Source organism: Dipodomys spectabilis, unplaced genomic scaffold, assembly GCF_019054845.1.
Source record: "Dipodomys spectabilis isolate Male_0828 unplaced genomic scaffold, ASM1905484v1 ptg000299l, whole genome shotgun sequence".
Classification (NCBI taxonomy): Eukaryota; Metazoa; Chordata; class Mammalia; order Rodentia; family Heteromyidae; genus Dipodomys; species Dipodomys spectabilis.
In genome coordinates, this window is record NW_024870976.1 from 1632436 (window position 1) to 1657249 (window position 24814).

A 24814-nucleotide genomic window follows, 5' to 3' on the forward strand; every position below is an offset into this window, starting at 1 on the left:
GGGTGTGATGAAGCAGAATGCTGGTATGAAGACCCCTGGCCGCCCCTGAGACCAGCCTCCTCTGCAGATCCTCCTCTCCTCCACTGCCTCCCAGAGCCCAGCCGGACCAGCCTCCCAAAGCCCAGCCAGACCAGCCTCCACTGCAGATCCTCCTCTCCTCCACTGCCTCCCAGAGCAGAGCCGGATCAGCCTCCACTGCAGATCCTCCACTCCTCACAACACCTCCCAGAGCCCAGACAGATCAGCCTCCTCTGCAGATCCTCCTCTCCTCCACTACCTCCAAGAGCAGAGCTGGACCAGGCTCCCAGAGCCCAGCCAGACCAGCCTCCTCTGCAGATCCTCCGCTCCTCACACCACCTCCCAGAGCCTGGCCAGACAGAACTGCCAGACTTGGGTTTCCTTTGAATACCCTTGACCTCACCCTCACCACACGACCTTCTGAAACCTGGCTCTCTGCTGTGAGGCAGGAAACATGGACAGCTCTTCCTCTCTTCCCAGGAGGATTGCTCTAGACCCTGACCATTGGCCAGAATCTCCTGGGAGCTGTCACAGACCCCAGCAGGAATTACCTGGATCCTAAATCTAGAGGCTCCTGGTAAACAAAGGTCTCCGGCCCGGCCTGGGCTCTGGTGTTAGTGCTGTCCGGGTGACACCAGTGTCCCTACTCCTCGGCCCTCCGTCAGACACTCGGGTCTGGAAAACACCCCTGACCCTCAACCACACGCAGACACACAGACATGCAATGTTCACACCTTCCTTTGCAAACTCAGCAGGCACTGGGCTGGGAGCTCACGGTGCCCAGTCACCTGCCCTCGTACCGGGGACCACCGGGTCCAGTTGCCCTGCCCGCACAGCGCAGGGCCTTGGGCAGGTCCTCCAGTGGGGGATGACCCTGAGAGCCCAGACTCTGGGCAGCCCCAGCCTGCTGACCAGCTGGCCCTAGACACACAGGCTCTGCTTCCATATGGGGCAGCCTGGAGAGTCCTGGGAATGGCTGGCTCTGCTGAGATGCGCACGGCCCCTCCTCTTGGGGGCCACACGGGATTCCAGAGCCTTGGGAGGTCAGCACTGGAGGCCCAGGGCCAGGAGGGTCCACTGCTGCTCCAGAGCAGCCGCGTGCCCCAGCTAACTCTTCCCTGCCTCTTCCCCACTGTCCACTGGGCATTTCCATCCAGCCTGTCCACCCTAGGTTACTGGATCACAAAAATCTTCTCTACACACATGGTGACTCAGTGGAACCATGAGGGCCAACTCCAGACTTGTTTTCCTTTTTGTCAGCCGAGGGGCTTGAACTCTGGGCCTGGGCGCTGTCCCTCAGCTCTTCAGCTCAAGGCAAGCGCTCTACTACTTGAGCCACAGTGCCACTTCCGGTTTTCTGGGGGTTTACTGAAGAGTCTCATGGACTTTCCTGCCAGGGCTGGCTTTGAGCCGCAATCCTCAGATCTCAGCCTCCTGAGTAGCTAGGATGACAGGCGTGAGCCACGGGCGCCCGGCTAACTCCAGACTTCTAACAAGCCGGCAGGGAGGCAAGGCCCCAGGCGGATGGGCAGAACGTGACCACCGGGGCGTGGAAGCGCGGCGCGCGCCAAACTCCAGTCTCTGGATGGTATTTTGGACTAGAAAGAGGTGGAATTGCAGACACGGAGCGAAGGCTGCTGGTGACATGGGCCTCTCGCACCTCTGCCCAAGCTGAGACCTACGGCCAAGCCCTCGGCCCTGCCCGTACCCAGGGGTCTGCTCCAGCCCCTGCCCCCACACCAACGCACACCTGAGAGGACTGAGGAGGGGGCCCAGGGGGCCTCGCGATCACCCCTCCCACACCCCTCCCACCCACAGGACCAGGCCCTTCTTGTGGAGAAGCCTCCTCTCTGAAGGGGAGGCCACCCTAGTAACTGGACAGGGAGACACAGGTCTGGAGCTGGGGGGGAGGGCTGGCTCTTTGGGGTCCTCCTAACTCCTCAAGCTCAGGGGTTAATCTAGGGCTGGGAAGGGTCTCTTGGGGATCCTGTAGCTCTGGATTCTGGGCAGAATTCACTAGAGAATGGCTCCTGCCGCCACCCTGGGACCCACAATGCACCCAGCCCGCGCCCCAAAGCCACCAAGGCCAGGTAAGGTAGAGACACAGCTGTCCCCTGTCCTGGTAGCAGATGTGGCCACGCCAGGGGCGCAGCCTCATCTGTGCTTGTGGACCTGAGTCCTCTGGAAGAACGTGCAAAGGATCCAAAGGATCCAGGTGCTGGGGATACTACGTAAGGGTCAGAGTAAGGAGAGAGGGAGGAGGCCTACTGACCCCGGACACCACCACTGACACCGAGACCCCCAACGGGAGCCCCTGAGTGCAGCCTCCCTCCCCGGCCCCCCCCCCCGCCCCCCCCCCCGCCCCGGCAGGTCTGACCACGCCCAGGGAACTGGCAGGGAATCCACCCATCCATCTCCCCTGCCACCGGCCTCAGCCTTTCACCAGAGACGCCTTCCCGCGGCCTTCCTGACATCGGGGCTCTTCTCTTCCCAGGAAGAGCGAAACCTGGCGTTTCCGGAACACGCGTAGGTGGCGGCTGTGTGCACACACGTTATGTTCTCTATAGCTCCAGCCTTCCTTCCAGGTTTGTGTTTTGGATAATGAGCTCCTATTAAAGTTGCAGAATTTTTCTCCAAATCTGAACCGGCGGAGCTGGAGTCGCTTTTGCTCACCTGTCCCCCAGTCCTGACTTATCTGGCCATCAGGGAGTCCTGAGTCCCCAGGGGTGGACAAGGGGGCTTGACCCTCTCCCAAACCCCGTGGGCCCCAGGGCCGCTTGGAGGAGGCAGCGTGGGGACTCACAGCACAGAAGAATCCAGGCAGCCTCAAGATTCCAGGTTGCTTACTCTCACAACTCCAGAGCTTCCCACAGGCTCTGGCCCAGGCCTGGCCCGTTTGTTGATTGAATAAATGAACAGATCCATCAACATTCACTCACTCGGGCCAGGGGGTGAGGCTGTCCACTTGAGCAAAGTTCTTCAGCTGATTGAAACCCTATCGGCGCACGGTAACGTTTTCCTCCGGCTTCTTAAACACAAGCATATGCATTTATTCAGCAGATGATGGCTGAGTGCCGATTACAGGCTGGGCACCACCAAGCTGCTGAGAGCGGCTTTCTGGGGGACAGCCTCAACAAGAGTCCACCAGACCGGGGAGGACACCGTGCGAGTGTGAAGCCTGCTCCCGTCGCCTGCCTTCCTTGGGGTCCGGCCCTGCCTGCCCACAACCCCCCGCAGGCTGTGGGGCCCACCGCTGCAGACCCCGCCCAGGGCAGGTGGCTTTCTGAGCAGCCCATCCACAGCCGGCTCCCTCTGGGCTGTCACTGCAGCCATCTCTTAATTAGCAAAATAAACAGCATGATGACAAATGTCATGATTTACTCAACAAATGATCAAAATCATTGTCTTCACAGCCCCCAGGGCAATGAAATGCAATCACAGGGTGATTTATCCCAGGCAGGGTGAGCGGAGGGCTGCCGTCTCTGAGCAAGGCGTGGGGGGGGGGGGTTATATCTACTGCTGCAGCAGATGCAGAGGGGGAGGTTGGGGATTGAAGTACCCTCTAAACGAGCCAGTCTCCTGAGCCTAACGGGTCATGTCCAGCTGTCCAGCGCCGAGCCTACAGCGCTCACAGACATGCCAGTCAGGCCCTGAGTGGACGAGGCACCAGACATGGACGTATTTTCTTCCAACATGACAAGGAGGTGAGTCCTGATGGGGTCCCAAAGTGCGTGGGAGAGGGGGACTTGGGGTCACTGACCGTTCCCGGTTCACACAGGAGCGGGGGAAGGGGAGAGCCTCTGAAGGGCTCTGGATGTGGGGGAGGGCTTAGGAGCTCAAGCAAACATCAGGAGGTGCGGGCTTGGCTCCCCCCTCCGCACCCCTCCCGGCTTTGCTCAAGGAGTGTCCACACCGAGTGAGAATGAGCACGGACAGTCCACGCGTCTCCTTAGCCCCTCTTGGGGGACAGAAGAGCTGTAGCCTGGGCCTCCCAACCCAAAACCTAGTGTTGACTGAGAAAAGGAAATCATCCTTCCCTGTTACTTCAGCAGAATGATCCAGAACAAGAACTGTTCTCAGAGTGGACAGAAAAGTGGTTTCCGTGGTGTCCCCCAGCGGGGCACCTGCCACAGGGACAGCTTTGGTGTGACCCCTAGCCCCTCAGGAGAAGCTGAGCCCCTGAGCTTTGAACTGGCCAGAGCTGAGCTCCCAGCCACCCCTGCTGAGGGCGAACAACATGGTCCTCCCTGGACGCCATTTGTCATCTTTGCTAAAACGTCAATTACTTGCTCTTTTTCAGTGAACGAAGGCTGTGTTCATGATAGTGAAATTCAATTATTCCAATCCATAAAACATAATTACTAGGCCGAGAGTGGGAATCGGGCATCACATTTGGGATCATCTTGAACTGATAACCGTGCATGCCCGGGACTTCCACTCGGCCTGGCCAGGGACATCCTTACACACAGATGCCTTCTAGTAGCTTCTCCCACCCCAGACCTGCAGACGCACAGCCTGGAGCAGGGGCAGATCAGGGCTGCCTGGGGTGAGTGGCTGGAGATGGTTAACAAGAGGCCTGGAACCACGGAGAGGCCTCCAGACCTGGTCCCAGCTTTCACCCACTCTCCACCCATTTATGTGATCAGGAGATAAGGCACACAGGCTGCAAGTCAAGGAAAGCTAGGAAGGGCGTGGACACCTGCCAGTCCCTCCTGAGCTGCCTTCAGACCTCCAGGGAGCAAAGAAATAAAGGGATAGTCAACTACTTTTCAGGATACCAATGGAAAATTCCACCACGGCTGCTTAGCAGAAGAGAGGTCTAAAGCCTTTTCCTACTCCGGCGGCCCCAGCTCAGGTCTGTGGAGGTAGAAAGAGATCACTTCCACCTGAGTCATGGGCTTCCAGCAAAGGTGGATTGAATCAGTGTCTTCAGAAGCCTCTACCTCCTCCCCCCCCTTCCTCTCCCTCCTCCTCCCAGCTTCCCTGGGGAACATGGTGGCTTCCAGTCCAATTCCACCACTGTCTCTAATCACCAACAACACAGACCACTGTGCAGCTGAGCTATGTGGTAAAAGGGTAGAGAGCCAGAGACAGATGACAAAGCCAGGTAATCGGTGCTTGAACTTGCAAATAAAACAAGGTCAGAGGAGATAATGTGCGTCTGGAGTAGTATTTGACGACGTTGGGGAGAGGGCGAATATTTCTAAGCCCTGGCATGAAAGGAAACTGTCGGGTCAGGACCTCGGGACAAAGCGCTCGGCGGAGAGAAGGGGAAGGCGGTGGCGGGAGGCGGCTGCCTCACGTCCTAGGAGAATAAATACCATCGCAAAGTCAACAAGCGCAGGCTGGTGATAGTGACAGGCTCTACCAGGCCCGGCACTATAGGAACCATGATATGGGGCATTGCTTTAACAGAAAAAGAAAAAGAAAAAAGCAAACAGAAACTTACATTACAGCAGACAAGAAGAAAAATCACCTCAAGGTCATACAAATCTACCTGTAGAATTTGCTTTCCAACATCTACAAGGCACCTACTAATTAAATTATCTAGACCTTTGTAAAGTACATCAAACACTCTAAATCCTCTCTCGGGCACACCTGGCCGGGAGGGACAGGAAAGGATCCCCCGTGGAGGTCAGAGCCAAGTCACACCCCCCAATCACCCACCGGGCATGCTGTTTACACAATGCTTTTGCTGGACCCGGGAGGGCATCTTTCCCGCCACAACTGAGCCATGTATGTGTCCACTGGAGGGCTGTGATTCGAACTTCCCCCGTCCTGCCTGACCTTGCTCTCTGGGTCCTGGCCAGTGAGTCCTGAAGGTGACTTCCACCTTCAGGCCCACAAGCTGTGCCCCGCTGCGGCCTCTAGACAGCCCCCGGACGCAGGGCTGAGCTGCGATTCCACCCCGTTCCACTTTGTTGGATTCCTGGGAAGCTCAATCTGCCTTTTCCTTAGACTGCCTGGTTCCTCTGAAGAATGAGGGGCCCAGGCCCACACTCAAAGCCCCATGTCCATGACAGAGGCCCTGCGCCCCGGAACCTGCCTGCTTCGGTGTCGTCTGTGTGACCTGGAGCCTCCACAGACAGGTGCCTTCACACCCCAGGCTTCCTGGACATCCTGACGGGAAGGGCCTGGGAGAGAAGCAGGGCTGGGGGCCTCTCATGAGCCCCCTAATGGGGAGAAGGGCCCCATGCATGAGGGGACTCTGTGGAGCCGTGCAGAGTCACAAACCAGAATCCTTCCCTCATTCAATTACAGAAAATGAAGATGTAGATCATTCTGGAAAAGTCTCCAAGGCCCCTGAGGCTAGGGAATGTACTAAGATGGAACAGGAGGCCTGGGTCCCACCTGGTGTGCTCCCCAGCCCGGCTGTTGTAGGACCATGGCCATTCCGTTCCCAGCATTCCCCCCTCCCCGCCCCCGCCCCGCCCCGTGGTTATCTTCCTTCCCGACTCCGGGCACTGACCAAGGAGCAGGTGCTACGGGAGGCCATGAAGTGTCGGGGAAAATCTGGACCTGCGTTCCCATTTCCCACCAAGCAGGGCCCCAGATCTAGCCACGGGGGCATGGTTGAAGGCATGAGTGCCATTGTGGCATGCATGGCTCCCCAGAGGCCACGTGGAGATCCCCCCTCCCCCAAAACCAGGGCCAGGCACCCTCCAACACCTGCTCAGAACACTTCTGGACACCTCTGGACACTTCTGAGCCTGCGGGGACATCGGCACCTCATGTGATACGACCTTCTCCGTCCTTGCTGATCTGCCCATGCAGGCCAAGCTCACACAAGCACCAGTGCCACTGAGGCTGGCAGAGACATAGGCGGAAAGGTTCATCAGCAAGACAGCCATCTGGCAGGATGAGGCGTGTACCCGCACAGCTGAGAAGTGGGGCCCCTGAGGGGTTGGGCAGGAGCCCTGACAGTGCGTCCCCAGGGTGTCTGAGGGCAGCAGACTCGGTGGCATTTAGAGCTGCCGCAGCCCCCTGGGGTTAGAACGCAGCCCCGGCTAGAGGACCGCCATCTCTTCTGGGACTTCCCCCTGGCTCCTCGGCCAGGGCAGGCTACACCTATCATCCCTCGGGAGGCGTGGCGTGCTTCAAGACATGAGCTCATGAAAGACACATTTCCGGGAAGAGCGCGCCGCGGCCGTGGGGGCCGGCAGCGGCCACAGGACCCCAATGTTTTCTGAGTCACGTCATGCAAGCTTCAGGATAAAATAACCCTGGGAAATGTGACATTCGAACGCTCTCTCCGACCCACCGAGCCTCCCGCCTCGGGCCGTGGCTGCTCACCCGGCTTTATAAATAGATTGAACACAAGACAAATGACCGCGATCAATCATGCTCAGACTCAGTGCTCACCTCCCATGCAAAGTCCGCCTCCTTCAGCGCGGCCCGGGGCGCCACCATGCAGGGCCCAAACCGCTCCCCGACTTCCATCTTCCTCTTGGCCCAGATCCCCAGGCCGGCTCCAGGGATGGAGGACTCTCTCAGCTCGAAGTCGGGTGGGATGGGAATGTCTTCGGGAATGTAGACCGGAGCCTCGTAGGGCGAGCCCTCCTTGGGAGTGAAGTCCTCGCTGGTGGGGAAGGGGGACGGTGGTCCCATGGGGATGGGGGACAGGATGCTGTCTTCTGTCTCTTCTTCGGCACTCTGGCCGGCCAGCAGGTCCGGGTCGGGCTCATACATATTATTTACAATGTCACCGTCACCTAAAGGAAATCACACAGTCAACCTCTGTGGTAAAGGGACTCCCCAGGGACATGACCCTTCTAGGACCCAAGGGTCAGAGAAGTCCGGCCACCCTGGCCACTGCCCTCTGAGCGCCAGGCACCATCTCTGTACCATCCTGAACCAAGCAGGCGGTGTGCAACGCCAGAGACTCTCCGAAGATTTTTTTTCCACCCGGCTCCTTCAGGGACCAACCTGCGAAGTGCAGGCAGCCCTGTCCCGCCAGCCGCTCCAGGACACGCGGTCCAGCCCTGACGCAGGGGGAACAGGCCAGGCCGCACTGGGCCTCTCGGGACTGAGGACACATAAAGCCATCACTGATGGGGAAAATCTGGCCCCAGAACCATGCTGGCTCTCCTCTGTGGCCTTGGAGATTGAGGGCAGAGATGAGTCTTGGAAGGATTCAGGACCCCAGTGCATTGCCAGGCCCTGGTGACGCCAGGGCAGGAGGGGGCTAGGCGTGCCAAGGTCACGGGCACAAGGCTTGCAGGGTGGCAGATCACAGGACACGTTGACACTGGGGAGGGAAGGACCAGGAGGGGAGGAGTTGAAAATAACTCCAGTCCTGGCATTTAGCATTTGCCCTGCCTCCCCCCCGCCCCCCCCCCCCCCCGCTCCCGCCACACACACCCAGCCCAGGTGAGTATTCACAGTAGCCAGAGGTAGGAACAGCCCAAAAGTCGGTTTGAGATGGAATGGCCGGATGAAGCTGCGGCGGTGCACTGACCAGCCCATCTGCCCTTAGGAAAGCACAAAGCACTAACTTGCTGCTGTAAGGCACGAACACTAGGCAGCCATTCTGGAACATCCTCACTCCCCCCCCCCCCCCCCCGTCCTCCTGCTACACTGCACGCAGAACCCGAACTCGCGCCTGCCATCTCACAAAGACTTTGGCCCATGGACCAACCACCCCGACTCTCCATCACGAGGCCACCTGCTGAGCACCCTGACCGGACCCTGCCCCCCAAGGCACGGCCCTGAGCATACAGCCAGACATCACCTTCTAGCCTATAAATCCATACACTCATTATCTGCCCATTAAACATGTTCAAAATGCATCATGCAACAAGAAAGAAGCCAGACACAAAAGGTCAAACACCGTATGATCGATCCCATTTCTATGCAGAATCCAGACCAGGCAAACTGGCTGAGGTTGTCTGGCACTGGGCTGTGGCTGCTAATGGGTCCCAGGACTCCTCTGGGTGGAGAGAATGTTCCAGAACTAGATAGAGGTGAAGTTGATTTGTACAATGTGGTAAGTGTTCAATTCACCAGGGGAACTGCTTGCTTCAGAATGGTTCCCTTTCCTGTTACCCCAGTGGACCGTCGGGAAAGTGAAGAGAAGGAACGGGGAGGGGAGCACCAGCCTCAGCACCTGCTGGCCAGATCCAGAACTTTCCACCAGGCCCTCTCCAGGTGCTGGAACCTGTGGAAATGACTGGGCCTTGTCCCTGGACCCCTCCCCGGCCCCTCCTTGCTCCCTGACGCCGGAAGTCTCCAGAGAGATAAGAACTTTGAAGCACCAGAAAAATAATTTCAGATTCCTCATGCTGGTTACAAACAAATCTGCTCAGAAGTAACAAAATGTTTTCTTTCAAAAGAAACCAAAGTCTTAGGGGGAAAAAAATCATGCGGATAACACTTATTTAATTTAGCAGCATTCACAGAAGTAATGATTATGTTTCAAGTGGCCAACGGTTCCTTTTTAATTGGCTGGTAGGATCCTTCCAGAAAGGGAGCAGCAGAGCCGCTGAGGCTACCCCGAAGCTGATGCGTTGTTTAGTTTGAAAGCACACCCCCGTACGCCTCCCGTCGACCGTGTGCAGCATAAAGGTAAATTAGAAGGGGGGGTAATTAACATGCCACCTTATTATTTGGAACTGGTAACCACACACAGCTCCCAAACACGATGGCACTGGAAACCCACGTCCTCTACCACAGGCTCCTTGACTCCCTGGGGGTGAGCGTGCCGGGGTACACGTCTCTACCTACCTCCCAGCTCAGCCAGGGAGCCAAGCTGGTTCCTCTGGGAGTTCTGGGGGGGGGTGGCCCAAAGTAGAAAACATGTCATCGGGCACAGCTACTGCCAGACTCTTTTACACACACACACATACACACACACACTTCCCTCACCTACGAGAAGAAAATCAATGCTTCAAGAGCATGCTCAGTTCACTGGCCAAGCCAACAGCATGGGGAAGGAGGGTTGAGTTTCCTGCTGATTAAAGGCAGGCCTGAGCTTTCGCACGGGCCTCGGGGCTCCAGTGGTCACAGGGGTTAAGTGACAGACTCCAGCCTCCAGGAGAAACCCAAGTGTTCATTCCTCCACTCCAGAGGAAGCAGAAAGCCAGCACCGAGCCTCCAGAGCCCTCCAAGAGCCTGGCAGAAATCACTCCTCTCTTGGGGGTGAGGGGGAGTGGGAGGCGGTGTCCCTGGGACTCAAAGATCACAAGCTCCAGTCAGGACACCCACTGAGGCAGCCAGGCCAGGCCAGGCCAGGAGCCAGCTGGTCCTTCTGCTCCTGGACAGGCTTGTTCCCAGAGCAGCCATCTTTGTACCGCTGCCTCAGCCCCACCCCCACCCCAGGCCCTCCTGCCCCAGCCCCCCACCCTGCCCCAGGCCCCCCACCGCAGGACCCTCTGCCCCAGACCCCCTGGCCTGCCCCAGGTCCCCCCACCCCTGCCCCAATCCTTGGCGATGACGGTGTCATCCTCTTCAGCCGGCTCTGTCCCAGGTGAGCAAGTAGAGGCAAGATGCTGAGCTCTTTGAGGCTCTGTGTGCTTATCAACTTGTTAGGAGCTGAGCTCTTTATTTGGGGTTACAGCAGTCTTGCACTAGGGCCTCATTCCTAAACTTTCCTTTGGGAAATGAGGAAGGTTGCTGAGGGAGGGGCGTCAGCCCAGCCTGGGCCATCTTGGGAAAGTTCCTGCCCAGAGCCCTGTTCTCGGCCCAGTCTGCTTCAGTGGACCCCGAGCCGAGACCCCAGATGTCATTTGTAAAATGGTCCAAGAAGTCTCGAAACTTAAATGTTCTCCAGGGCCACAGGGCTTCCAGCCCACTGTGTGCTGGGCTGCCTCCCGCCTCATTTCACTCCCAGCCCAGGGATCAAGGCTTCAATCCACCTTTCCGGGAACAGAGCCACCGCCACCGCCACCGCCGCCGCCGCCGCCGCCGCCGCCGGGAGCAGGGGAAGGGGCTGTGGGGAAGTGCGTGGGCTCCACACTGCTGGCACTGGCCCTCCGTGGCTCCCGGGCTGACCCGGCCTCCGGTGCGGCGGGGTTCCTCTGCTGGCTGGCTGGTTCCGGTCACTGCTGGATTAGCACAGTGATCCTAAGTTGATCCTAAGCTTATGGCCATTGTAGGTCTGCTTTTGCAGTTGGGGTCTCTGGGGATACGGTGATGGATTCAGGAAGCATTTGCCACCACCTTGCTGAGAGGGAACAGGAAACTCCCAGCATGTGGTTTCTTTAGGGGTGAGAAAGGCAGGGCCCTGCTGAGTGCCCAGCGGAGACGTGAGGGGTCAAAGGGAGCCAGGTTTGTGCTCCGGGCTGAACTGCGGTGAGGCCTGGCCCGGGCCAGCGTGCTCAGGAGTCAATAGCACACCCAAAATGCCATTAGAACAAAACACCAGACTGGGCGGCACGGGCTATGGGACAAGCCGTGTGCCCAGGGGCCCACAACAGGGGTAGAGGAGCCCCCGACCCAGAGAAGGACCTGTGGAGCCCACACCCATGGGCCACAGAGCTCCACACGGAACAAGACGTCTGTTCTGACTGGCCGGGCTGTCACTAGGATGAGAGCACAGGTCACCTCTGTGAGAATCCTGCAGGTCCGTGGGAAGAGCGAGGGATGGGGTCAAAACCCGGAGGGATACAACGGTGCTAGCGTGGCCGGGGCTGCTCTAGATGTGCCTTTCGGGGGCAGCATGGGTCCATGGTTGGGGCTGGCTCCTGGGAGGTGCAGCAGGTGACCCGAGGCCGCCCAGACGTGAGAGCTGGGAAGGTGAGACAAGCCATGGGGGGTGAGGCGTTGCCGGCAAGGTGTCCCAGCTGTGTCCGGAATTCTATGGACTGTTTATTCCCCCGTCAGGCAAGAGTCTCAGAGCCGGGTCTCAGGACCAGCATCACCACACCCCTAAGGGCCATGGGCTTCACTCTGAACCTGCTGACCTTGACTTGCAGGGGTCGGGGGGCACCTGCATCATAGGTCCCTTGAGTTGGGAACCACTGCTGTGGCTGAGGTCATGGGGGTGGGGTGGAGGGAGAGAAGGGGAGAAGGCAGGAAGTGTATATCCAGGGATCCTAGAAGACCTAAAACACCTCCAAATCACCCTGAAAACACGGGCTGACACCGGCTAGAGGCCTAGGCATTTCAAGTAAGTAAACAAACCTGCCGTTCAGCTGGGGAACTGATCGCTAAGGGAAAACACGAACGGGGCCCCCAGCTGAGTTTCCCCCTTAGGACATGTGCCTGAGTCGGAGAGACATCACGGTCCCCTCTCCGCAGAGCTCAGAGCTCACCCTGGCCCAGTCTCCATTGCAAACCAGCTGAGGCGGGCTGGGACAAGGGTGCCCTGGGCCACAGGAGAAACACGCAGGGGCATGTCCACTCTCCCTTCTCTGGCTGCGTAGACGGGGCCCCCACAGGCTCTGTGTCTAAACTGCATAAGCTGCTCTCTGCCATTAAGCGCTTTGCGGGGTGAGAGGTACCCCTTGGGTGAGCGCCGGTCCCTAACATGGCTGGCAGGCCTACATACCCCCTCCACAAAATGGGGGAGGGTTCTAGGAAAACCCAGGCCTGGCTGAATCTCTTGAGATGATGTTTAAGTTAGGGAAGCTTCCTGTACAGAGACAGTCTGATGCCATGAATAGTCTAGAAGAATCCCTGCCTTGGCAGTCTGCAATGGTCTATATCGTCCATCACGGCAACCCCAGGACAAGGTCTATCCTGCGGAGCAGTGTGACCGGTGAGCAGGGGCCCCCTTCCTACCCCAAAAGCAACCCAAGGTGGCCTTCAAACTCATCCACCTGTTCTATGCAATGTTTAAAACCCACTGGCCAATTCAGGCAAAGGCATGGGACAGAGCTTGAACATCCCGGTAACGGTGAGATTGTAGGGAATGGGGAGGGGGGGGGGGAAGGGATGTCCTGGTCCCTGACTGGCCGTGGGACGTTCAGTTCTAGGACTCTGGAAGTGACCTATAAAAGAAGAGTCTGATCAAGACACGGCTTATCCTTGGCTCTGAGTCTGCACATGATGTGAACACGGCCTGTTAGCCGTGGTTTGAGCTCACTCTTTAGGGGACTTGCTATTTCCAGTGCACTGATTGGGCCTCCGGAGCACACAGCCCACTGCACTTGATTTGGTTCTCCCATAAGGCAGGGCTGTGACTTCACCCTCTTCGTAAATCAAGGGCATGAAGCCTAGAGACTGAACAACTTGCCCCATAGCTAGTTGGGCCTAGCTAGAGAGTGCCTAGACAGACTTCATTCTCAAACAGCATCCTGACAGCCCCCCGCAGAAAACATCTGCAAGGGTGACCTGATACTAAATGGATCGAAGATCTTAATGTAAGACTGGGAACTCTGAAGGTGCTAAAGGAAAACCCTCAAAAACAGAGACATAGGGAATGAGTTTCTAAATAGAAAACAAACATACGTGAAAAATGGGATTGCATCAAATTAAAAAACTTCTGCACAGCAAATGAAAAAAAAACACACTCCAGATTCAAATGAAAACTTATAGGGTAGGAAAAAATCTTTGCCAGTTACCCAACAGATAAAATATTAAGCTCCAAAAAGTATACAACAAAGCATAAGTGATCTAATTAATTAATGGGCAAACAAACTGCATAGATACATCTCAAAAGAAATACAAATGGCCAATAAATACATGAAAAAGTGTTCCAGAGTCTTAGCCATAAAAAGGAAATGCAAATCAAATGATCATTGAGGTTCCATCTCACCCCACATAGAATGCCATCATCAAGAAAACAAACAACAAATGCTGATGAAGATATGGGAGGAAATGGCTTAACACTGGGGGTGGGAATGTAAGTCCATGTAGCCACTAGAGAAGGCAGTATGGAGTTCCTTTAAGAAAGTAAAGGTAGAACTACCATACCCTACTTTACCACTTCTGTGCATGCAAGATCAGAAGGAATAAGTCAACATTCAGGTTTATAGCAGTGCTGCTCTCAAGAGCCAAAATATGGAATCAGGCTAGGTGCCTTCTCTCTGATGAATGGACAAACAAAGGTGGTAAATGTACACAAAGGAAAACACAATTCTGGCATTTGCAGAGAAATGGATGGAACTAGAAATTGTGTCAAGTAGAATAAGACTGAGAGAATCAAATAGCTCATGTCACTTCTCATATGCAGAATCTAGACGTAAAAATTAATGGCAAAAGTATAAAACAGGTTCTGTATACAATATATAGGAATGGGGAAGGAGAGAGTATGGGGAAAGTGCGAATATACTTGAAATGGTCTATAAACAAGTATGAAAACAGAACAACAAAACCTGTTGAAATTGTTCAAAGATGTGGAGAGAGGGAGTGAAAAAGAAAGGCTTAGCATGTACTGATACCTTGCTTGTGTCCAGCAGAAGAGATACGGAATGTAGATGGATAAATAAATGTGTGAATAAATAGATGGATAGGTGGGTGGGAGCATGGATGGATGACAGAGTGGATGGATAGATGAATGGATGGATGGATGAGTGGGTGGATGGATGGATGGGTAGATGGATGGGTGGATGGATGGATGAGTGTGTGGATGGATGGATGAGTGGATGGATGGATGAGTGGGTGGATGGATGAGTGGGTGGATGGATGGATGAGTGGATTGGTGGGTGTTTGGTGAATGGATGAGTGGGTGAGTGATGGATGGATGAGTGAGTAGATGGATAGGTGTATGGATGAATAGGTGAAGAGATGGAAGAATGGATGGGTGGAAGAATAGGTGGAGAGATAGATGTGCAGACAAATGAACATGTGGATAGATGGACAGATGAATGAGGACGGATAGACAGGTATATGGATGGATGAATGAATTGGTGGATGGGTGGATGGATGGCGAATAAATCTATGGGTAGATGGCTGGACAAATAGGTGGATGGATGAATAGTTGAATACATGGATGAGTAGACAGATATGTTATGGAGGAAATTTCTCTTATTTTTATTTGTCTAGGTGGTACTGGTTTTTTTTTTTTAACTCAGGGCCTTAGGATCCCTTGATTTTCTTGTTCTATTGGTGTTCTAATACTTGAGCCATGACTCCAGCCTTGCTTTTATCTGATTACCTTGGAGATGGAGATTCACAGACCTTTCTGCCCAGGTTGGCTTTGAATCATGATCCTTCTGGTCTCAGCCTCTTGAGTAGCTGGATTAAAAGGTGTGACCCATGGGCACTTGGAAGATTTTTTCCAGTATACTATGTGGTCCAGACTGACCTCTAACTCACAATTCTCCTCCTGCCTCTGGCTCTCGGGCGCTAAGATTGTCTGTGTGTGTCACCAACATCTGATTGCTGATAGCAATTCTTATGTATTTCTTGTGCTAGTACTAGGACTTGAACTCAGGGCCTGGGCACTGTCCCTTAGCTTTCTCATCTAAGCTGTACTTCTAGCTTTTGGTGGTTAGTTGGAGATAAGAGTTTCACAGACTTTCCTACCTAAGCTGGATTCAAACCACAATCCTTAGATCTTAGCTTCCTGAGTAGCTAGAATTACAGGTGCCAGGCTTCTTTTTTTTTATTGTGAAAATACCATAGAGAGGGGTTACAATTACATGGGCAAGATAATGAGTACATTTCTTATCAAGCACTGTTGCCTCGTTTGCTTCCCCTTCCCATCCCTTCCCTTCCCCCCCACCCCCGTCCCTCCATCCGATCCTCTCCCCCCCCCCCACCAAAGTTGTAAAGTCCGTTTGTCCATATAACTTGTTGCAATGGGTCCACCTCTATCCCTATTTAAACAATTTGTTTTTCCCTTCCCCTCCACAAATTATACCAACATCAAATACAGTGAAAGCAGGAGTTATACCATGGGGGAGGGACATACAAAGCAACAAAGAAATCATCTTATAAATATGTTAGAAACAATCGCATGAAAGAAAAAAAAATTTGAATACTTATCTTGGGGTTCATTTCCCTAACATCAACTTATCTGACCTTTTCTACTTGACTCAGACATATACTAGTTATTGCAAATAAAGGAAACCATGGGACCTATGTTTCTTTGGGCCTGGCTTACTTCACTTATATGGAACCAACCCAGATGCCCCTCAGTAGATGAATGGATCAAGAACATGTGGTATATATACACAATGAAATTCTATGTCTCCATCAGAAAGAATGACATTGCCCCATTTGTTAGGAAATGGAAAGACTTGGAAAAAATTATATTAAGTGGCTTCTTTCTTAATGGAAAAGCTGGAAGTCAAGACGTGCATCCCTCCCTAACTCTTTCCCTAAAGATAGAGCCTGTTAAGATGACTCTGGCTCGCCTCCCCTCTTGACTCCGAATGGTTACATTAGAAAGGATATTGGGCGTTCTCTCTCTCTCTGAAGCAGGGAAGGTTTCTCCCCTCCCCTTGAGAGCCAGCTCTTTTCCACCCTCCTTCCCAGTGGGTGGGGCAGCGGGTTGGCACTCCGGGCATGTGACCGCCATGTCTGTGACTTTTGGGGTCCAGCCAAAGGCCTGCCTGGGTCTCTGGGTCTCAAGGGAGCTCATCTCACTTGAGCTTTTTTTGGACACACACACACACACAAGATCCTAGTTTTCTATCTTCTGGGCTCTTCTTTTCCTTTTCAGACCCAAGTAGGGAAGAAGATGATATACAGATTATCTCCCTCAGAGACACCCAACGAAGTTCCCCTACCCAAGTGCCTATAAATTCACGTGAGCTGAGAATGTCCCTTCACCCTGGGATGGGGAAAGGGGGAGGGGGAGGAGTGGAGGGGGGGCAGTTGGGGGAGATCCAGGCCACTGGGCCTACAGAGCTGTTTGGAGGGAGCAGGTGCAGAGGCGATTCCTAGAGAAAAACAAGCCGTTCTTGTTTCCAGCAGGGGAAACTACAATTCTGTAGAGGGACAGCACCCCGGTGCAGCTACCTCAGAGGAAGGGTTCGGACGAGCTGCCTAGAGCTCACGGACCAAACCCATAGGCTAGCTTGGGGAGTGACTGACTCCATCTTGCTTCTGTCCTTCTGCCTTTGAAACGTCCCTGTATCCACAGTGATTCTCCCCAGCCCTGAGTCTGGGCCTTGACAGGAACCACGCCGCCCTGGTTTCAGTAGATATTGGTGGGAGGGACGGCCAGCCCTACCCCCGTCCTGCCGGGCAGCCCGGGACTCTGACTGCCCTCAGCCCCCAGGCTCCCTGGAACTCACCTCACCCAGTCCCAGACCCAGAGCCCCGAACGCATTGTGCCTGTTACTAACACAGCAGATGAACAGCACCGAAAGGAAAGTTCTGCAAACATGCCAAATATTAATAGTAGTTGATCACCTGTATATTCCCAAACCCCCACCAGGGACCTCATCCAGAATAATGGGCCCCAGCGACTGGCAGAACTGGACTTCCATGAGAGCCGGGGGACGCCTGAGAGGGTGGGGGAGTCTGGGTGCAAGCCTCTCTGAGACGCCCCAAACTTGCCTGATGTGTGGAAGCATCCCCATTCACCCCTTGACTGGGCCCCTTCCCATGGGCACCCATACTCCTCACAAACACTTCCCCCAGCGTGGCCCTTCTTGGCCAATGAAGGGTTGGGGTCAGAGGAAAACAACAGGGCCTCCAGCTCTGGCAAAATCTCCTTGCAGTCTCTTGCTTCCTGTGTTAATGCCTGGAACAGCCCGCGTTCTGACTCAGTACCTGAGAGGGATGTTGTGCGTGTATCGAGTTGTAAGAGACGCGTCGAGGAGGGTGGCCGTCTGAAGACCGAAGCCAAGATGCAAGTGAGATGGCCTCAAATCAGGGAATCTGTGGGGCTCCCTGGGAGCTAGGAGAAGCAGGAAGGGTTCACCCCAGAGCCTTCCTGAGGGAACACAGCCCTGCTGGCATCTCCACCATAGAGGTCTGGCTTCCAGAAGTGTCAGAGAGTATGTTTCTATCATTTTAGGCCACCCAGCAGCCCCAGATCACTGTGAGAAAAATCCACAGCTGGTGGGGCTGACAGGAGGGGCAAACACCTAACCCCCCGCCACGACTGTCCACAGCACTCCAAAGCAAGTGACAGCCAACCCATTTTGCAGCTGAAGAAGCTGATACTTCAAGGAGATGAAGAATCAAAGGAGCCCCTGGTTAAGGGGAGCCCCTGGGAACCCGGGGCATCCTGCGGCCGTCTGTCCCTGGTCTCCTCAAGCTCCTCACTGCCTGTGGCCACGCTTTGGTCTACCTCAAGGCCAGTTCGCCTTCCCGGGCACCAGCCTTGGGCTCAGAGAGAACAGTGTCTATCCAGATGTGAGAGCAAGGCTGCCCTCCTAGCTCCTTCCACTTGTGGGCAGCCCAAGCCACAGGGCATCCCGGGTCATCCAGGAGCCCACAGCCAGCAAAGCCCCTCCTCATCCCACAGGTACACCTCACCAGCAACCTGAAGGGGGCCCTTCACCAGAGCTATGAGGGACTCTGTCCAGCTCAGGCCACCTGGCCCTACTTAAAGCTGATGCATTATTCTAAGGCGATTATTTGTCCTGCAAGGCTCTAGGGACAGCGAGCCCTTCTGCTGCCTGCATCTTCCATTTCCTGGCCGCCTCCACCGCCCCGGGCAGGCACTGAATGACTTGCAATGCCTCCGTAATTTTTATCAAGCCTTGTTCCTGGTAAAAAGCCTCTTTGTTTCAGAGAGATGTGATTTGGCCTTTTTCTTCCTCTCTTTTATTCCTTGGTTAATATACCACTTCCCCGAGCCCCGGGGGCAGCGAGGTAGCCTCGGATTGCTCAAATCTCACTGTTTTTCTTCTAAATCACAGCAAGGCTCCCCGGACCTGCTAAGCACTATCTGAGCTGGCAGGCTGAGTGGGGTGCCCTCCTGAACCCTCTGCCTCCCGAAACTGTCCACGCTCAGCCCCTCCAATTTCAGGAGGGAGGGTGGCTCCCGCACCAGCTCCCTGAGCCACCACGCATCAACAACGCAACAAACAAGGACAAGCAAAAGGAAAGAAAGTGAGCCTGGTGCGTCTCTCATAGCAGAGTGCTGGCCCAGGCCTGTGCCATGCCCGGAGTCCACACCGAGCAGAGAAAAATAAAAGTGTGGCAAATTGCATGTAACGTGGAATCTCTACCATCTCAACCTGTGTGTGTGTGCACGCATGCGCGTGTGCACGTGTGTGCCCAAAATGGGGCTTGAACTCAGAACATGGGTGATGTCCCTTCGCTTTCTCACTCCAGGCTAGCACTCTACCCATTGAGCCGCAGCTCCACGTCTGCCTTTTTGGAGTCTCATGGACTTTCCTGTCCAGTCTGACTTCCAATCCTGATCCTAGCTAGGATTACAGGTATGCGCCACCTGCTCTGTCATCTTCACCATTTTTATTTTTTTTTTGTCGGTCGTGGGGCTGGGCACGGTCCCTCAGCTCTTCAGCTCAAGGCTAGCGTGCTACCACTTGAGCCACAGCGCTACTTCTGGCTTTTTTTTTTGCTTATGTTATGCTGAGGAATCGAACCCAGGGCCTCATGCATGCAAGGCAAGTATTCTACCATTAAGCCACCTTCCCAGCCCCTAGTCACCATTTTTAACCGGACAATTCAGTAGCATTAAGCACATTTAAATTACAGTGCACCTCACCCTGTCCCGAACGCCTCCATCTCTATTACTCTGTCCGAGTTGAACGTTCATCTTCATTCCCTGCCTCCCCTACCATTCCAGTCTCTGTCCTTACCACGTTGACGGCTCTAGGGACCTGATAGGAGGGGCATCATGGGACTTGTCCCGTGACTGCTTTATCTCACAGCACGTCTGGTTCTCGAGGAGCCCACGCGCAGTAGCGTGTGTCAGAACCGCCCTCCTTTTCAAGGCCCAGTGATATTCCATGGCACAGACGGACCACCGCTTTCTCTACCACAGCCGCTTCCAGCTTTAAAATACTGTGAACAGCGCCGCAAGGGTCAGGGTGCGCCCACATTTCTCTGAACTCATGGGGTGCTGTAATACCTACAAACCCGTGGGGATGAGGGCTCTGGTAGGCTCACTCACCAAAGTACCTCATCCTGCCAGCAGCCCGAGGTTGGTGCCCTACCGCTTGAGTCACAGCTCTACCTCTGGCTTTTTTGGTTAATTGGAGGTAAGAATTTGATAGACTATCCTGCCCTGGGTGCGAAATCCTCAGATCTCAGCCTGCTGAGGAGCGAGGTGACAGGTGTGAGCCCCCAGCGCCCTGCTTCTCGCTCCTGGAACCCCTTCTGGACATTCATCCAGGTTTGCTTTGGGCTTCAAGTCCTAGAGTCCTTCTGGTAATGGGAGGCAGGGCCCATGGAGTCCACCAGAGCCAGAAGGGACCTGAGAAGGTAGGACAGAAGGTGGGACGGAGCTGGGGGCGGGGACCCTCTCCAGCACACACACCGCTTTCTGAAAATTCAGGTTTGGTGGGATACAGGTGAGAAAGTTCCCCGAGCTCCTGCCAGAGGCCACATCTGCCCACTGCGGGGCCCACGGGAGACCCGGCTGCCCTGGGAGGCGGTACCCTACAGGGTGCGTTCAGAAGAGAGGCGAGGCGCCGTGAGGGTGGGCGGCACCACGCCCCACAACCTGCCTCCGCCCGGGTGGGCGGCGCGGTGGAGGAGCAAGGGGTTAAACGCTGAGCAAACGTGGTGACGAATGCCACCAAACTATTTATAGACACGTTTATCTCCGAAGTCCCCACCAGCCCGGCCCAGGCCGGAGCGAGCCAGGCTGAGGGTAAACAAACGCTGCCTGACATAAAGATGGCTGCAGAAGGACGTGGAGTCCCTACCCTCTGCCTGGAGCCCACTTTCCCAGGGAGGGGCCCGAGGGGCTCCAGGGCCTGGGGGGAAGAGGCGGGGATCCTGCTGGGGCTAGGGGGGGGGGGTGAGGAGTGGTAGGGCTTGATTGACACAGCGAGACCAAGCACAGAGAGGCAACCATGGCCTCTGGCCTCTGAGCTTCTTCCTCTGCTACAGACAGATGTTCACTACAGACAGTGCTAGGCCTTGCGCTCCCAACAGCCCTGGCTGCTTGGAGAGTGCGGGGAGGGCAGGGGGAAGGGAGGGGGGAGGCACCTAAGGGGGCAGAAGAGGGGGTGGCCAGCCTGGCGGGAAGGAGCAGCTGTGCTGCTGGTGGTGGGCTGGGGCCTTCACCTCCTCCTGCCCCTCCCAGGCACAGCCTCTTCCAGGCTCACCACTGGCCGCCCTGCCCGAGTGGGGCAGGGGACTGCAGAAGCTGAGCCCCCTTGAGATACAACACCCACGCCCCTCTGCAGCCAGAGCGGAGGGTGGGGAGCACCAAGATGTCCCCCTGGGGCCTGGTGCTGCCCGGTGGGGGGGTGCCCAGGGGCACCTCCTTCCAATAGGCTCTGTTCTCCTGCCCAATGCTGCCCAGGGGTGGAGGGGGGCCCCAGGAGATGAGAGGTCATCTGGGAGCAGCCCACAAGCCAGGGATGCTCCCCGGGATCTGCGTGCATTCAGGACAGGGTGCACCCTCTGCCCAGCACCCCAGAGCAGCCTCGGGAGCTCGGCCACTCCGCCCGAAAGGGCTGCAGGTGATCGGCCACCCCCAGACCTCTGGCCAATTCGGCCCTAATAAAGACGTTTACAGTCTTAACCATCAAATAAAGTGCTTCACTCCATGGAGCTCCTCTGCCCTGCTCAGCCGCTCCGCAGCTTCATTTAGCAAGCCAGTGGTGAGGGGTAAAAAAAAGAAAGAAAGAAAGAAAAAAATTCATTAATTTTTATTAACAGGGAGAGCCATTTGTTCCCTGTGACAATATTTGACTTGTCGAAATGATTTTCACCTCTGCCACGAGGTGGGCGCTGGTCCCATACATCACCCGATTACTCGGAGCACGCCGGCCGCAGTCATTAGGCAGTGAATTAACGACAGTCCCCACCACTATTAATCACCCTGACAAAGGCGTTAGCTCGCCGCTGACCCGAGCACGGTCCACGGACACAGCAGCCAGGGGAGAGGGCTTCCCACCGGGGGAGGCACCCGGGGCCTGCTGGGCACCTGGTCCGTGCCAGCCTGCCTGTCTCCCCTCCACGATCTTGACAGGATGAGCAGAGCCCAGAGGCGGCAGCACGGAGCCCAGGCCCTGCTCGGCCAGGGTCATGGGAGCTCTGATTTTCTTCGTTGATCGACCATTTGTTTTTCCCCCATGGCCACAACTATCTCTAATATACACAATCCTCCCTCCCCCTCCCCCCCGCCCCCCCCCCCCCACCGTCCTTACTGCCCAGCCCAGGAGCCAGGCCTGTTATGATTCTATTTTATAGGTCAGGAAACTGAGGCACGGAGAAGTCAGAACCTTCCCAAAATCCTAAACAGGTCTGGGGTGCTACTGGGGTTCAAATCCTGGCCTGGTGAGCCCCATGGCCCCCCGGCTCGGCACTTACGTCTCCTGTGCGGGGCCCAAAAGCCTGGCACAGGAGTGGGAGCTGGGCCCACTAAGTAAACCCGAGGTTCCCGGAACGTTCGATGGCGCTGAGTTGTCTGAATGGCAGGACCTTAGGGATCAAATCTTCATGAAGTTCGGTTCCTCCTGAGGCCCCCCCAGATCATGGGTTTTGATAAAAAGGAAGAGCTTCCTCACACAACAGCCCCGGGCTTCCCCATCCAGCGCTGGTGCCAAGGCTCAGAGAGCACAGTGACAGGGAGAGCGTTCTGGGCGGGCCCGTCACTCACCAAAGAAAGCTCCGAGCACCATGAACCCCCGGGGCAGGCCTCACAGCGATGAGAAGTCACCCTCTCCAGGGTCACAGCTGCATGGCTGCGGCCAGAGCCCCCCTCGCTGGCCAGGCACCGTGCCCCTGGCGTGGCCAGGTGCCCTCTGCCGATGGGAGGACATGGCAGAACCGCCCGGCTCTGGGATTCAGCTGGGAAGGACAGTGCCAGCCAGGTCCGATTGTCAGGGGACTTGTCACAGGACATGAGCAGAGCACTTCCCACGCGAGGACACTTCCCAGGCACACTTGCCGTAGGAGAGCAGAGGCAGGCGACCCCACCCCCCTCATTCCCTGACAGAGTTCCACCATTCTTTCAGTGTGACTCCCATTAATCACCTCTACCTTTTAAACCAGTGTCTTTGACTTAACCCAGTCCTCAGATCCGGTCTCCCTGAGTTGACGGGGTGAGGCTGGTGGAGGTTTGGAGGTGGGGGGGGGGAGGGGGCGGAGTCGAGGAGGACCCTCCCCGTCCATTTGCCTTCTTTCTCTGGATTCTCATTTTCTATGCTTCAGCAAATTTCCTAATTTTCCTCATTAGCAACTAATTTACAAGTCTCAGCCATCTTTCCACCTGTTCCTTTCACCGAGGATGTCGTAAGACAGGAAATAACCACTTGCTCACTTGTGTGAGGGATACCTTACCCAGCTTCCCAGAAAGCAGGGGCCCGGCTGGTCCCGGGAGAGGGGGGAAGAAGGCGGTGAGAAAGGGGGTTCTCCATGGGAGACCACTTGCCGAACCACCTCGGTGCATTTAAATGACCCCTGTGAGCAGCACCCCAACTTCCGCTTTGGGGCCTGGGCCACACATTCACATTCCAGAATGGCCAGAGAACTGAGGGCAGCTCCAGCTCCCCCTCCCCCGGCCAATTCCAAGGTTGGCCTTAGGTGGGGTGTTTTTTGAGAAATTCCTCTCACAGATGGGCAACCGTGGGCCTGGTGCATAGGCTGAGGTCACCCCAGAAATCCCTTTCCCCTTGTTTTTCTCTCCACAGCACTGCTGGGAATGTCTCTTTGTCAAAAGAGCTCACTGACAGTGGTGTCAGTAAAGAAGAGAAGATATAGGCCCAGTCGAGTCTGTCCTGGGCTGGCTGACTCTGTCTCCTTAGGGTTCATTCTGGGGAGGGTGGGGCAGAACTGGGGGGGCAATTTAAGGCATGCCTCCCCCCACCCCAGCACCTGATGCGGTAAGCTGGGATGTGGGTCTGGAGGTCTCTGGGTGTTGCATCCATCAGTAAACAGCAATGGCTTCTGACTGTGCTGGGCACAGAGCCAGCAGCACCTAGGGCTGGTTGTTCACTTTGGATGGGCAGAAAAGTCTCAGGGCCTCGTGCTTGGTAAGTAGGTGCTATACCACTTAAACCATGCTCCCAGACTGGGCTTTAATGGTGAAGACCTTGGGCTCACTCAAAACAGCAACAGCCACCTACCCTTCTTCCATGCAGCTGGCACATGCCAGGCGACCCCACCCTGTGGTGTGGGAAGGCTGGGCCAGGGCTGGCCAGAACTAGCCCATGAAATGGAGGTGTTCAGGGAATGTCCACCTCATGATCCCTTTCCTTTCTTTTTTCCTTTCTTTTATTTGTGTATTTGTTTTGTCAATCATAGGGCTTGAACTCAGGGCCTGGGTGCTGTCCCTGAGCTCTTTTGCTCAAGGCTAGTGCTCTACCACTTTGAGCCACAGCACCACTTCCGGTTTTCTGGTGGTTCCTTGGAGATAAGAGTCTCACAGACTTTCCTGCCCGGGCTGGCTTTGAACTGTGATCCTCAGATCCCAGCCTCCTGAATAGCTAGTATTACAGGCTTGGCCACAGATGCCAGCTTTGATTCCCTTCTTTTGAGACCATCAATGAAGCCTTGTCCCGGGGAACAGGGCACCTCAAGAAGGTGCCCGAAGAAAGCAAGGGTCTACAACAGCAGCTCTTCTCCAGAAAGACATCTAAGCCCCCAGGGGACGTGGGGCTCATTCCCTTTCTAGAATTGTCCACACGTACTCTACAGGACCTCCAAGCAGTGCTCCACAGCCAGACGCCTGGCTCCCTACGGCTGGCAGGGCCTCACGGTGTCTGTTGCGTGGCATGGTGAAGGCCACATCCAGGTGAGGACCCCGGAACAGTGAGGCTCTCCGCATGGTGAGGACCAGAGCCTGTTCCCAAGTGGCCCTCTT

The 24814-nt window shown here is 55.6% G+C and overlaps 1 protein-coding gene across 1 annotated transcript in view; it reads right to left on the minus strand.

Annotated features, from left to right (window-relative positions):
* The window catches only part of Prdm16 (PR/SET domain 16), a 302219-nt gene that overhangs the window by 195794 nt on the left and 81611 nt on the right, over positions 1-24814 (minus strand). The window contains exon 2 of the mRNA XM_042701904.1: positions 7381-7730. Coding sequence (XP_042557838.1) covers positions 7381-7730 — 350 coding nt within the window. The remainder of the gene's footprint in view (positions 1-7380; positions 7731-24814) is intronic.